Source organism: Folsomia candida, unplaced genomic scaffold (assembly GCF_002217175.1).
Source record: "Folsomia candida strain VU population unplaced genomic scaffold, ASM221717v1 Fcan01_Sc040, whole genome shotgun sequence".
NCBI classification, from domain to species: domain Eukaryota; kingdom Metazoa; phylum Arthropoda; class Collembola; order Entomobryomorpha; family Isotomidae; genus Folsomia; species Folsomia candida.
This window is the reverse complement of record NW_019091232.1, coordinates 580,157-591,725: the sequence shown is the minus strand read 5'-3', so window position 1 is coordinate 591,725 and position 11,569 is coordinate 580,157. Positions and strand designations below refer to the sequence as shown.

General features: G+C 36.1%; 2 protein-coding genes across 2 annotated transcripts; one reads left to right on the top strand and one right to left on the bottom strand.

Moving 5' to 3' along the window:
- Window positions 1–12: 12 nt before the first annotated feature.
- Window positions 13–4,523, top strand: LOC110861325 (akirin). The gene is made up of 5 exons (XM_022110431.2): window positions 13–160; window positions 1,095–1,355; window positions 1,786–1,993; window positions 2,072–2,159; window positions 2,584–4,523. Exons 2-5 carry the CDS (start codon window positions 1,174–1,176, stop codon window positions 2,667–2,669), a joined length of 564 nt encoding a protein of 187 aa, XP_021966123.1. The 5' UTR covers window positions 13–160; window positions 1,095–1,173; the 3' UTR covers window positions 2,670–4,523.
- A 342-nt stretch (window positions 4,524–4,865) lies between these two features.
- LOC110861324 (protein AMBP) lies at window positions 4,866–9,942 on the bottom strand. Its single transcript, XM_022110430.2, has 4 exons — window positions 9,617–9,942; window positions 7,720–7,976; window positions 6,801–7,023; window positions 4,866–5,150 (listed from the first exon to the last, which is right to left on the bottom strand). The coding sequence occupies exons 1-4, from the start codon at window positions 9,777–9,779 to the stop codon at window positions 4,966–4,968; spliced, it is 828 nt and encodes a 275-aa protein (XP_021966122.1). The 5' UTR covers window positions 9,780–9,942; the 3' UTR covers window positions 4,866–4,965.
- Window positions 9,943–11,569: the final 1,627 nt, after the last annotated feature.

Here is an 11,569-nt window from a genome sequence, read left to right as displayed (position 1 = left end):
GTTGTTGGATTGGTGGTGGAAGAATCCACTTTTCACTCGTCTCCTTCTCGCTCAACGAACTCCACTCCTCCTCCGTCTGCTGTCTGGCCTGGCGAGAAAGCAAAACCTACAAAATATTCACAACCGACCTGACCTGACCTGACCTCAATTTGCACGAAAGGTGAGTTCCTGTGGGGGTAGTGGGTGTGGGAGGGGTGGTGGTGGTGGTGTGAAATTCCTAGTTTTTTTGAAGTTTGTGAGACCAGGGAACATTTTCCGTTCACCGTTTCGTTTTTTTTCTAATAGGATGTGAAATGAAGAAGGGTGAATGTAGTTTAATTTTGTTGGATTTTGATAATAAGTAATTAAGTGTGGGTGTGGTGGTGGTGTGAAATTTGTAGTTTTTTTTAAGTTTGTCCGAGCAGGGAACATTTTCCGTTGCTTGTGTGTGACTTGTCGTTTCTTTTTTTCTAATAGGATGTAAAAGGGTATATTATATGTGGAGGAAGTTTAATTGTTGGCATTTGATAAGTAATTAAGTGCGGGTGTGGTGGTGGTGGTGTAAAGTTCTTCGTTTTTTGAAATTCATCGGAACTTTTAGGATGTAAAAGGGAGAAGGGTGGACGTAGTTTAATTGTTGGATTTTAATAAGTAATTAAGTATGGGTGTGGTGGTGGGGAGGGTGTAAAATTCTTCATTTTTGTTCGGAATTTATCTGACCAGGGAACGTTTTCCGTTTCATTTTTTTCTAATAGGATGTAAAAGGGAGAAAATGGTGGACGTGAAGAAAGCTTAATTGTTGGATTTTGATAATTATGCTAGATTAATTAATTGAGAAGGGAAATATGTTGTGATAAAAATTGGGTCTATTTTGTTTGATGGGTCGATTTTAATTGATTTATTACTCGAGTTGAATAATCCTTTATTTATTATGCAATACAAAAAAAGTTTTGTCAATATTTATTTAAGTATTTCACTTGTTTTGACAACACGACCCATTTTACAGTAACTATTACATTATTTAAATGTTTGTGTCGAGGTGGAGGAAAAATATTTGACGGTTATTCATTTATTTGTCGATTACGAGTCACTAACGCCATCTTTTTTCATTTCAGAACCGGAAGTCTTTCTTCTTCTGATAAGCGATCGATACAATCAGATAACAACTAGTGTGTCGTCACCTTCTCCATCATCATGTCGTGTGCTACGCTAAAACGACCCTTGGATTCGGACTTGTTTTCACCAAACAGTCGCCCAGCCGCGAAACGACGCCGTCTTGCGAACGCTGCTCGTGGCTTGTTCGGAGTTGGAGGGGCTTCAAGCGCCTCAATTTGTCGGGATGGACCTCCATCTCCCTTCACCTCAGTTACGGCACGGTTAGTTTAATTGATAAATAGCAACGACAATTAACTAACAATGGAGGTCTCCCAATGTATGCTCACAGATTTTGGCAAAAAACTAGTGTCAATCGATCACAAATTTAATTAGAGTATGAAATTTGCAAATGGCACTATTTGCTACTCAATTTTAGCGGAAATATTTGCATAAAAAGAGGAGGAAACGCGGTCTAAAGTTGACAAAGTTTACGCTTTCCAATTTGTCTGCATGTTTTCTCCTCCTTTATGCAAATATCTCCGCTAAAACTGAGTGGCAGATAGTATCATTTGCAAATTTCATACTAATTATATTTGTGATCGACTGGCATTGGTTTGGTCCAAATCTGTTGGCATACATTGGGAGGCCTCCATTATGAGTATTAAAAAATTAATTACAAACCTAATCAATCAATATTAAACTATTGAATAGAATGAGCCCTGAACAGATGCAAGTGCGCCTTCGGCAAGAAATCCGACAACTTCGTCGTCTCAAACAATTGCAGGAAGACGCCACCACGCCGACCGCTTCAAACCAGAGGGCGGCTGGAAGTACGAGTTCCACTTTTGAAAACTTTGGTGAGAACATGAAATCTGGAATTGGCATGTCCAAAGATTCCGCGCTGTTTACCTTCCGTCAGGTAAGTAATCAATTAAATTCTTAATTATAAATCGAATTGGGGGTTAACTATCATTAAACACAATTTTATTTCCATCAGGTGGGACTCATCTGTGAACGAATGCTTCAGGAGAAAGAGGATGCTTTGCGGAACGAGTACGAGCAAATCTTGTCCGCCAAAATGGCTGGTAAATTTATAACCATTTCGCGTAGGACTCGGTGATTCAGCACCAAAATCAACACATTTTGAATCATTTCTCGGCTTTGGGAACTTATTTTAAAATTCTGGGCGACAAATTTCTAGTCAGTGAGTTGATTGATGAAATGGCGGTGAGGTTTTTAAGCCAGTTTCGATAAGTTCTGATTTTTCTGAAGGTTTCTTAAACTTGAGATCTCCTTCGAAAAGTTTTAAAATTTGGAATGTATATTTGTTTAAAATTGTCAACGTTCTTCTCTACAAATTTGTCGTCCAGAATTTTAAAATAAATTCCCAGAACCGAGAAATGATTAAGAATGCGCTGATTTTGGTGATTGTCATTCAGTCTTACGTTTAGTTTCATATACATTGTTAACAATAAACTTAATTTTAACTCGATCTTAACTTTCCCACAGAACAATACGACACGTTCGTCAAGTTTACCCACGATCAGATCCAGAAGCGCTTTGAGGCTGCATCCGCTCCATCTTACCTTTCTTAATGTCCGCTACTACGCTACGATTTCAATCAACGCCCAATCAAAAATTTTTTGCCACCACCGCCGCCGCTAACTAAACTAAATAACTGCACCACTTTCCAAATTACAAGAGAAAACCAATCATCATCATCATCGCAGTCAAGAAAAGAAGAAATGATAAGCATATTAATTTTTAAATCTCCAGTGTGATTGCTGTTATTGCTGCTGCTCTTTTTTGTATCATCGATCGTCCTCCTTCCTTTTCGTATCATCATCGCGACGCCTCTTTTTTTGATCAATACAATATCGTAATCAATACCAGACTGGGTAGCGGGTAGGTATTTAGTAGAACTGCAGGCGAATAACGAACTCCCTAAATTAACTCGTAGTTAAAAGTAATAATTTAAAAAATGAATAGCCTTTACTTACATGCTCAATCTGTGCACTAATAATAATGTTAATGCACACATCGCTTATACCTACATAAATTATACTATGAATTGTAACCGTGTCGTAAAAATTATGCTCGTTTTGTAGACATCAAGGTTTCCTCTGTTTTTGAGTAAATTCACGTATTACACAAGAAATTAGTGATTTGTCACCTTTAGAAAGATTAATTCCTCTAGTGCGCACTGAATATTTAGCCTAAAAGAAAACCGAGAGATTAATATGTAAAATTTTAATGTACCAATTTTACCAAATTTTTAGGTTTCTTTTTTTTAAATAAGATTTTCATTTTCAAAAAAATACCGCAACCTTATAAAAACGAAAACGACGAAAAAACTATAAAACCATTGTGTGCCATGGGCTAAGTGAATGGCTTAGTTTTCTCCAAACTTGAAAAATGATCTGCTAAACCAAAATATTTAAAAGTAAAATAACATAGACTTATCAACACTTACAACTTATCAGTTACTTACTTATCAACCGTACCGTACTATGCAAAAAGTTACATAATTACATTTAGAAAAAGAAACATAGATATATAAAAGTGATGATGATCGTGGTTTGGTTATCTTATCTAAAAAAAGAACATTTACAGCAATTTTACACTAATTCTTCTAGCCACATTTTTTCTCCAGATACGAAATGAGTTTTAAGCTAATGATGATGATAAAAGTTCACAAAGTGATATTTAATTAATTTAATTTAACTAATTTAAGTTTTAAATCCTTCCCAAGTTTTCGGAGATGTTTTTAATATTTAGAGAGCAGGCAGACAAGAAGAACTCTTCCCAAAGAAAAAGAAATCAAGACTTATCTAGCCCTAGGAATAATTAATTAATTAATTACGTAATTAATTAATTGTGTGTCAAATCAAGCGTATGTATCGCTTTTACATTTTATCGTCGCCTCATTATGATTATTTTTAATTAATTAATTAACTTATTGGATTAATTAATATTTATGGATGTACTAGTTCTTTGAAGCTTATTTAATTTGAACTTTATGCTAAAGACTGGTTATCATGTCACGTGTCACATTAACTTTTAGTTAAATTATATTGTTTCGTTTAGATAAGTGTGGTGATAAGTGTGACACTTATCTTTAGAAGAAAGACTGGTGGTGTTTTTTTGTTGATTGGGTAGTGGAACGAACGAACGAGCATGCCAATTTCTCATCGGATTGTTCGTTAATAATTGTTAACTGTTTTTCAATTTGATTTATTTACATGGCGGATTAAGAAAAATAAAGACTTTTTAAGAAATATTTCGCCGGACGGAAGGACGAACGTAAGGCAACGGAGGAGAAGATGTATTTAGCAATTAAGCCGAAAATTAGTTAAGTAATTAATTAAAAATAGTAAAAAATGTTTAAGGATATGAGATGAATGCGCGCTGTGGGTAATAATAAATAAGATGAATTTGAACGAAAAAAATACGGAAAATGTGTGATAATTTATTTGTTCATATTTAATGTGCAGAAAAATACTTAAATAATTAGTTAATTAACTATTATTTACTAATTATTTTCCTCTACAAAATTCGACACATTTTGCGCTCTGGGTAATAAATAAATAAAATAAATTTTACGAAAATCTGGTTACAGAAAGTTCGTGATTCTTGATTTTTTTCAGAAATTTGCGACATTTACATATTTAAATACTTAAATAATTAGTTAATTAACTCTTATTCATTGATTACTTTCATCAGTTTCATCTCAAAAAATTCGACACTTTGTGCGCTGTGGAGTAAGAGAAAAGTGAAATTTCAACACAAAATTTCAGAAAATGCGTTATAATTTATTTATTTATTTCATTAATTTGCGACATATTTATACAGATAAATACTTAAATAATTAGTTAATTATTAATTATGTAATCACTGGCCTCTACAAAATTCGATACATTTTTCACTCGACACGAAATTATTGGGATTTCCGTCACACCCACCGAAATGGAATTGGACGCATTCCTTAATTTCAGGGCTGTACCTCCACCTCGTCATCATGGCTCTGCAGTCACCCCTCGTTTCCGGCAAGTGGCACACCTCTTCCGGTTTCAATACTGAGGAACAAAAAATATGAAGAAAGTCAGTATTTCCGGTACAAATTTGAAAGAAATAGCGGGATTAAAGTGCTTTTTTGCAGCTATTTTGACCTGCAAGAAGTTTAGAAACGACGCCAAGCCGCTATACTTCATACCTCGCTTGGCTAAATGGTTCATATTTTTTGCATTGTCTGCGAGTTTCCTGTACCTCGAATTTCTTGCAGTTTCTTGTTTCGCAGTGCACGAAATGTAGTAAGGATTTGCAAAAAATAACGGCAATAAAGTGGATTTTTGCAGATATTTTGATCTGCAAAATAATCCAAAGCGCAAGAAACAGCTTCCCGCAGCCATACTTTATACGGCGCTTGGATAAATGGGGCATAATTTTGCAATTTCTTGCACCTCATATTTCTTGCGTTTCTTATTTTGCAGTCAAGAGATGAAAGATTTGCAAAAAATAACTGCAAGAAAGTGCTTTTTGCATATATTTTTATTTGCAAAAAATAACTGCAAGAAAGTGCTTTTTGCATATATTTTTATTTGCGAAAAATACGAAACTATACGCTCCGCCGCCATACTTTATACGGCGCTTGGCTAAATGGCCCTTGTTTCTTGCACTTTCTCCCAGTTTCTTGCACCTCGCATTTCCTGCGTTTCTTGACTTGCAGTCCAAGAAATAGCGAACTCGCAAGAAACGAAACACTGGATGAAAAAGTGTATGAAAAAGTGTCTCAGTCTAATTTTTCCCAACTTTCTTTCTCTCTTCGTCTCGACTTTCTCTGTGGGTGAAATGGAGCAGAGAAAAATCTGTTACCTCCTCGATACATAACTCGTTCTCTCTCCGTAATCTCATCCCTTGCAGTCGATTAAACACAAATCTGCTTCTGCTGCTGGCTTATTTGGCTTAACGACAGGGTCACAATTTCAAGAATTGCTCCTGCCCTGTTAGCCAGACTACTTGTACTTAATTTGCATATGCTGCTGGCTTTGGTTTAAGTAGTGTTTCGTTTCTAGCTAGTTTGCACTGCAGAGAAATAAGAAATGCAAGAAATTTTAAGTGCAAGAAACCGCAAGAAACTGTGAGAAACTACAAGAAATGAAGCCATCTAGTCACGCGCCGTATGAATGAATTATAGCGCGGGAAGTAGTTTTATGTATTTCTTTGTATTTCTTGTATGTCAAAATATGTAGCTGTTAAATACCACTTTCTTGCAGTTATTTCTTGCAAGTGGTTACTTGCTAGTGTTTCGCTTCTTTCGGGTTTGTCACATTTCTTGCACTAAAAAACAAGCAGCGTAAGAAATGCAGGGTGCAAGAAACTGTAAGAAAGTCCAAGAAAGTGCAAGCAACTGCATGAAACTGGGAGAAAGTGCAAGAAATATACGCCACACAGTCGAGCGCCGTATGAAGTCTGCGCGGCGGGGCGTGCATTTCTCCCAGGTCAAAATACACACCTGCATAAAAACCACTTTCTCCCCCTTATTTCTTGTAACTCGTTTTGTTCCATCCCGAAACCCTGGGTTCAATATGCTCAACGACAGGGTCACAATACAATTTCTAAGAATTGCTGCCCTGTTAACTTTCCCCCAAGACTAGTGACTCGTACTTAATTTGCATATTATCATAATCATCGTTATTACATTACATTAGACGTAACATTTGTCCCACCTGTTTTCTTCTCGGGCTGGTCGGCCTTTCCCCCAGCGACGACGGGTTTCTTGCCCACGTGCGCTTGTTGATTTGGATTTTCTCGATTTCCAGAAACCGACCCGACAATGACGACCGCATCGTTTCCTACTCCGGCCAAATTACAGTCGCATTTCTCACACCCGGTGATCTCGTCTTTGGAAACGCCACACTTCAAGGGACCACACCCTTCAAATTTTGGACACTGTGTTAAACAAAGAAATGATAAAATTGTTGCGTAACGGAAGAAAATGCGAAGTTGTTAAGAGGCAGAGGTGGGCAAATACAGTATTTTGAGCCCCGTTCTTCTCAGGGTTTGGATTTCCGGGGGTGTTACACCCACAAAAATGCGAAAATCTACGTCGAGAAGGCAACAGTCGTACGGAAATACGGGTTTCTTAGAAGAAATTAACTTCTTATCGCTGGAAAAATACTTTATTTTTTTGAAAATAGTGAAAACAATGCATTTTAACAGCGATAAAATTTTAAGCGGTCAAAATGCATTGTTTTCACTATTTTCAAAAAAATAAAGTACTTATTTTTCCTTACTTTCGATAAAAAGTTAATTTCCTGAAAAAACCTGTATTTTCGTACAACTGTTATATTTTCGATACATTTCAATGCATATGCATTTTGCGAAGAAATTCACTTTTTATCGGTGGCAAAATACATTAAAAAAACTATATATTTTGACCACGATAAAGAGTTAATTTCTTCAAAAAACCCGGATTTTCGCCCGACTGTTGCCTTCTCAACGTAGATTTTCGCATGTTTGTGGGTGTAACAGCCCCGGACATGCAAACCCTGGGAAGAATGGGGGTAAAAATATGGTACTTTTCTTGCTTGATAAAGTATTTTGCCCAGCTCTATTTTTATTTTAAGCCAAGATTTATGTGCATACCTCAGCTGCGATCTTCTTATTATTTCCCACGCCATACTTGGAACAATGCTTTTCACAAAATGCTTTCTCGCTGAAACGGTTCCCATTTCCGCCGCAGCCTGACCAATCAAACTTTTCGCAAGATGCCGTCGCCACGTTGTACGTCCACGACTCGATGATGGCTTTGCAGGGACCTTTCACCGGGGGGAGGGCGCAGTCCGATATGTTGAAGGGTTCCGGGGTCAAATCCACGGGGGGCGAGGTGTTGTCAGCGTCAACTATTTATGTAAAAAAAAAAATCAGTGTTTAGTTTCTGGTGGGGTTTACTACATTTTTGGGCTGGAAACCAAGAAACTGGGAGAAATGCGAGGTGCAAGAAACTGGGAGAAAGTGGGAGAAATATGTGCCATCTAGCCATGCGCTGTATGAAGTATTTATAGCGGCGAGAAGTAGTTTTTTGCACTTTGCATTTCTTGCAGATCAAAATATTCACCTGCAAGAAACCATTTTCTTGCAGTTTCTTGAGACTTAATTTGTCACGTTTCTTGCAGTCCACAACAAGCAATGCAAGAAATTCAAGGTGCAAGAAACTGCAAGAAAGTGCTAGTTTTTTTTGCGCCATGCATTTCTTGCATGTCAAAATAACTGCAAGAAACCAGTTTCTTGCGGGTGTGCTACATTTCTTGCACTGTAAAACAAGCAACGCAAGAAATGTGAGGTGCAAGAAATACGAGGTGCAAGAAACTGGGAGAAACTGTACGAAATATGCCCCATCCAGCCACAGCTGCGAGATTTAGTTTCTTGCACCTTGCTGCAAGGTGCAAGAAACTAAATCCATGCAAAATGCAAGGTCCTTGCATTTCTCCCAGGTCAAAATATTCCCCTGCAAGAAACCACTTTCTCCCCCTTATTTCTTGCACCTCGAAAAAAAAGAATATTATTTCATATTTCATATTTCGTTTTGTTTTCGCCAAATTTATGAAATGATTTATGAAACTGTATTTATTTTCCTTCATTTCTATTCTCTGGCCGGGACGATGTCAAGCAAGTTGTGTATACATTTTATTTTGGGACCAGCCCAGAATCACAATTGGAATGAAATGAAGTGGAAGATGGAAGGCATCAAATGCAGTCCGGCCGAGCACAACGAAACCACTTTTATTCTCATTGTTTCCAGAAAACAAAGGAAGAAAATCAGAAATAAATGAGATGAGAGGATTCATCTGGTTGGGAAATAAATGGGACAAATATTTTTGGGGACAAATATTTGTGGATAAATTCCAACCCGGCCGTGAATCCAGTAAAATAATGGATTTTAGAGGGTGTCAAATTAATGGGGAAATCAGAACAGAATTCGATTAATCAAATATTTCTGATGTTGTAAAAATTTCAAAAATTTCCAAGAATTTGTGTTCCTTGCTAATCAAAATTTGAAGTTAACTTGGACATAAAATTATTTAGATGTAGATTAGGTTCAAATTAGTAGGAAAATTGCCCCAGAATTCAATAAAGCATGAGATCATTATTTCTGAAGATGTGAAAATTTCAATGTTTCCGAGAATTTATATTCCTTACTAATCAAACAAAATTCCAACTCATTTTGCACATAAAATCATAGATTCTGTTCAAATTAATAGGAAAATAAGCCCAGAATTAAATAAAATAAATATTTCTGGGGTATGAAAATTTCCAAAATTTCATAATTCCTTACTAATAAAAATTCGTAATCAATTTGTACACAATAAAATAATTGATTCAGTTATCGGACGTGATATGACGTGAATTAGCCCAGAATTCAATTCAATAAATCATGACAAAACAAATGTACATATTTCTGAGATATGAAAATTTCCTAAATTTCCTAAAAAACTTTTCTAAATTTCCTAAAATTTCCCTCAAAATTACATAATTTCCTTACTTATCACAGCATCATCCTCATCATCAAACGATGCAGATGCAGACGGAGGCATCAGCACTTTCACCGTGGTAGATTCCACCCCTTTTTGTGGTTGTGGCATTGCCTCCGTCACTTCCAGAAGGACCACCAAGACAAAAAACGGAGCCAAATACTTTCCCAACATTTCCCCAAAAAACCAGAAACTTTCCTTCACAAGATAAAAAAATTCTCCCGAAAACAATTCCAATCAGTCGGAAAACTCGGAACTAATTAATTATTTAATAACTAATTGATATGATTTACACACACAGCGTTCACGATCACTTTCAGTCTCATTTTGTCAGAATGGATGCCAACCTGCCTGCTTTTTATACCTTTCTAAGGCCACCAGCAAATAAGTCTCGCACGTTGTGACGTGACTATTCTGAATACAAAATTACTAACTTTTTGCTTGCATGTACATACATACATATGCAAATATTATGTATGTTGCGTACGTACCCACAAAGGTAACTTATTTATACAGCAGTTAGTTATTAGTTAGTTAACTAACCAACAAAGAGAAGAGAGTGAAGGTAACACAACAACCAGACTAAAATAGCAGGATCATCATCAACTACATTTAATTTACATGCAATCCAATCCACCCACAAGTTTTGCATGCATGGAAAAAAATAGGACACAAAAGACCTCATAGATTTGCTCTCTTCCTACTATTTTCATCATTCAGAACAACAATGATTCGATTGCATTTCCATCCATTGTTGATTGTTTATCCGGACAAATTCTGGCATCACGTCATGATTGCTCTCATTTTGAAATGTATGCATGCAGTGCGTCAGGATACAGTTTCAATTCCAGGCATGACAAAGAACACGCATGCAAATATGTAAAACTAATAAAAGGGATGCTTTTTTACTGTCGTCGTTGTTGTTCTTATTTTCATGCATGCATTTTTAGTCGACATTGACCAAAAATCTGTCCCTTGTCGGAAAAAAATGTGACAATATTTCGTTTCTTGCTCCAATCTATAGATTTGTACTATGGAATTACTTAATTAGCGACTAATAATAATTTTTGCATGCAGAATTGAATGTGTGCAAATTATATATTTTTCAGGCGATGATCGATCTGGTTTGTTGTGTGGCAATATTAACAGTAGGAATTAAAAATTACGGCGTGTTAGTGTGCAAAAATTATGATTAATTCCAACTTGCAAAAAATTTGATTTCCAACTTGCAAAAAAATATGATTATTTCCAACTTGTAAGCATAAAATTATGATTTCCAACTTAAAAATATGATGATGATTTTCAACCTACAAAAAATATGATCATTTATTTCCAACTTGCAAAATTCTAACAGGATTATCTCCTCTCATAAATAAAATGAGGAGAAGGTTACTAACTACACAATTTACACACACATATATGCAAATAATTTGCAAAAGTGCATGCATCATCATTATGCAAGAAAGAAGATGCCTCTGAAAAGCTTTTCGCCTCCGTTGGTGAGATTATTACATCACAAAGTTAAGTTTGTATATGACTGCAAGGTGAAGATGCGACCTTTCCCTTTTCCCACAAATATGGTACCATGCACAATTACTTATTCGCACCCACCACCCACGCTTAATGGCTAGTTAACTAATTGTAAGTATAGTTAGCTAATTTAACTACCCTTCGACAAGGATTATGTATTCGTGTACCCAAAATTTTTCCATCGTGGCGAAAATTTGCACATGTATAAATATCTCACAGCGAAGGAATTATCAATGTTTTCCAAAATTCCCGAAGGTGAATCCATTCCGGACTTCCCAGAAAAACTGGGACAATTAAAGCTTCTAATTTTCAAGGTTATCTTATTTATATGCATTTTTAACACGCATCTTTTTATTCAAAATTCATGCTATTTTACATATATTTCGAATGCTTATTTATTTATCTATGTATATTTCATACCCCTTAAACTTGTC

What these genes read in the sequence shown, in the direction of transcription:
- LOC110861325 (XM_022110431.2), top strand. Translation starts at nt 1,174, where the DNA reads ATGTCGTGTGCTACGCTAAAACGACCCTTGGATTCGGACTTGTTTTCA. An exon ending in CGCTGTTTACCTTCCGTCAG is followed by an intron (nt 1,994 to 2,071) that starts GTAAGTAATCAA and finishes TATTTCCATCAG; the next exon opens with GTGGGACTCATCTGTGAACG. An exon ending in CTTGTCCGCCAAAATGGCTG is followed by an intron (nt 2,160 to 2,583) that starts GTAAATTTATAA and finishes ACTTTCCCACAG; the next exon opens with AACAATACGACACGTTCGTC.
- LOC110861324 (XM_022110430.2), bottom strand. Translation starts at nt 9,779, where the DNA reads ATGTTGGGAAAGTATTTGGCTCCGTTTTTTGTCTTGGTGGTCCTTCTG. An exon ending in TGAGGATGATGCTGTGATAA is followed by an intron (nt 7,977 to 9,616) that starts GTAAGGAAATTA and finishes TTACATAAATAG; the next exon opens with TTGACGCTGACAACACCTCG. An exon ending in ATAAGAAGATCGCAGCTGAG is followed by an intron (nt 7,024 to 7,719) that starts GTATGCACATAA and finishes TGTTTAACACAG; the next exon opens with TGTCCAAAATTTGAAGGGTG.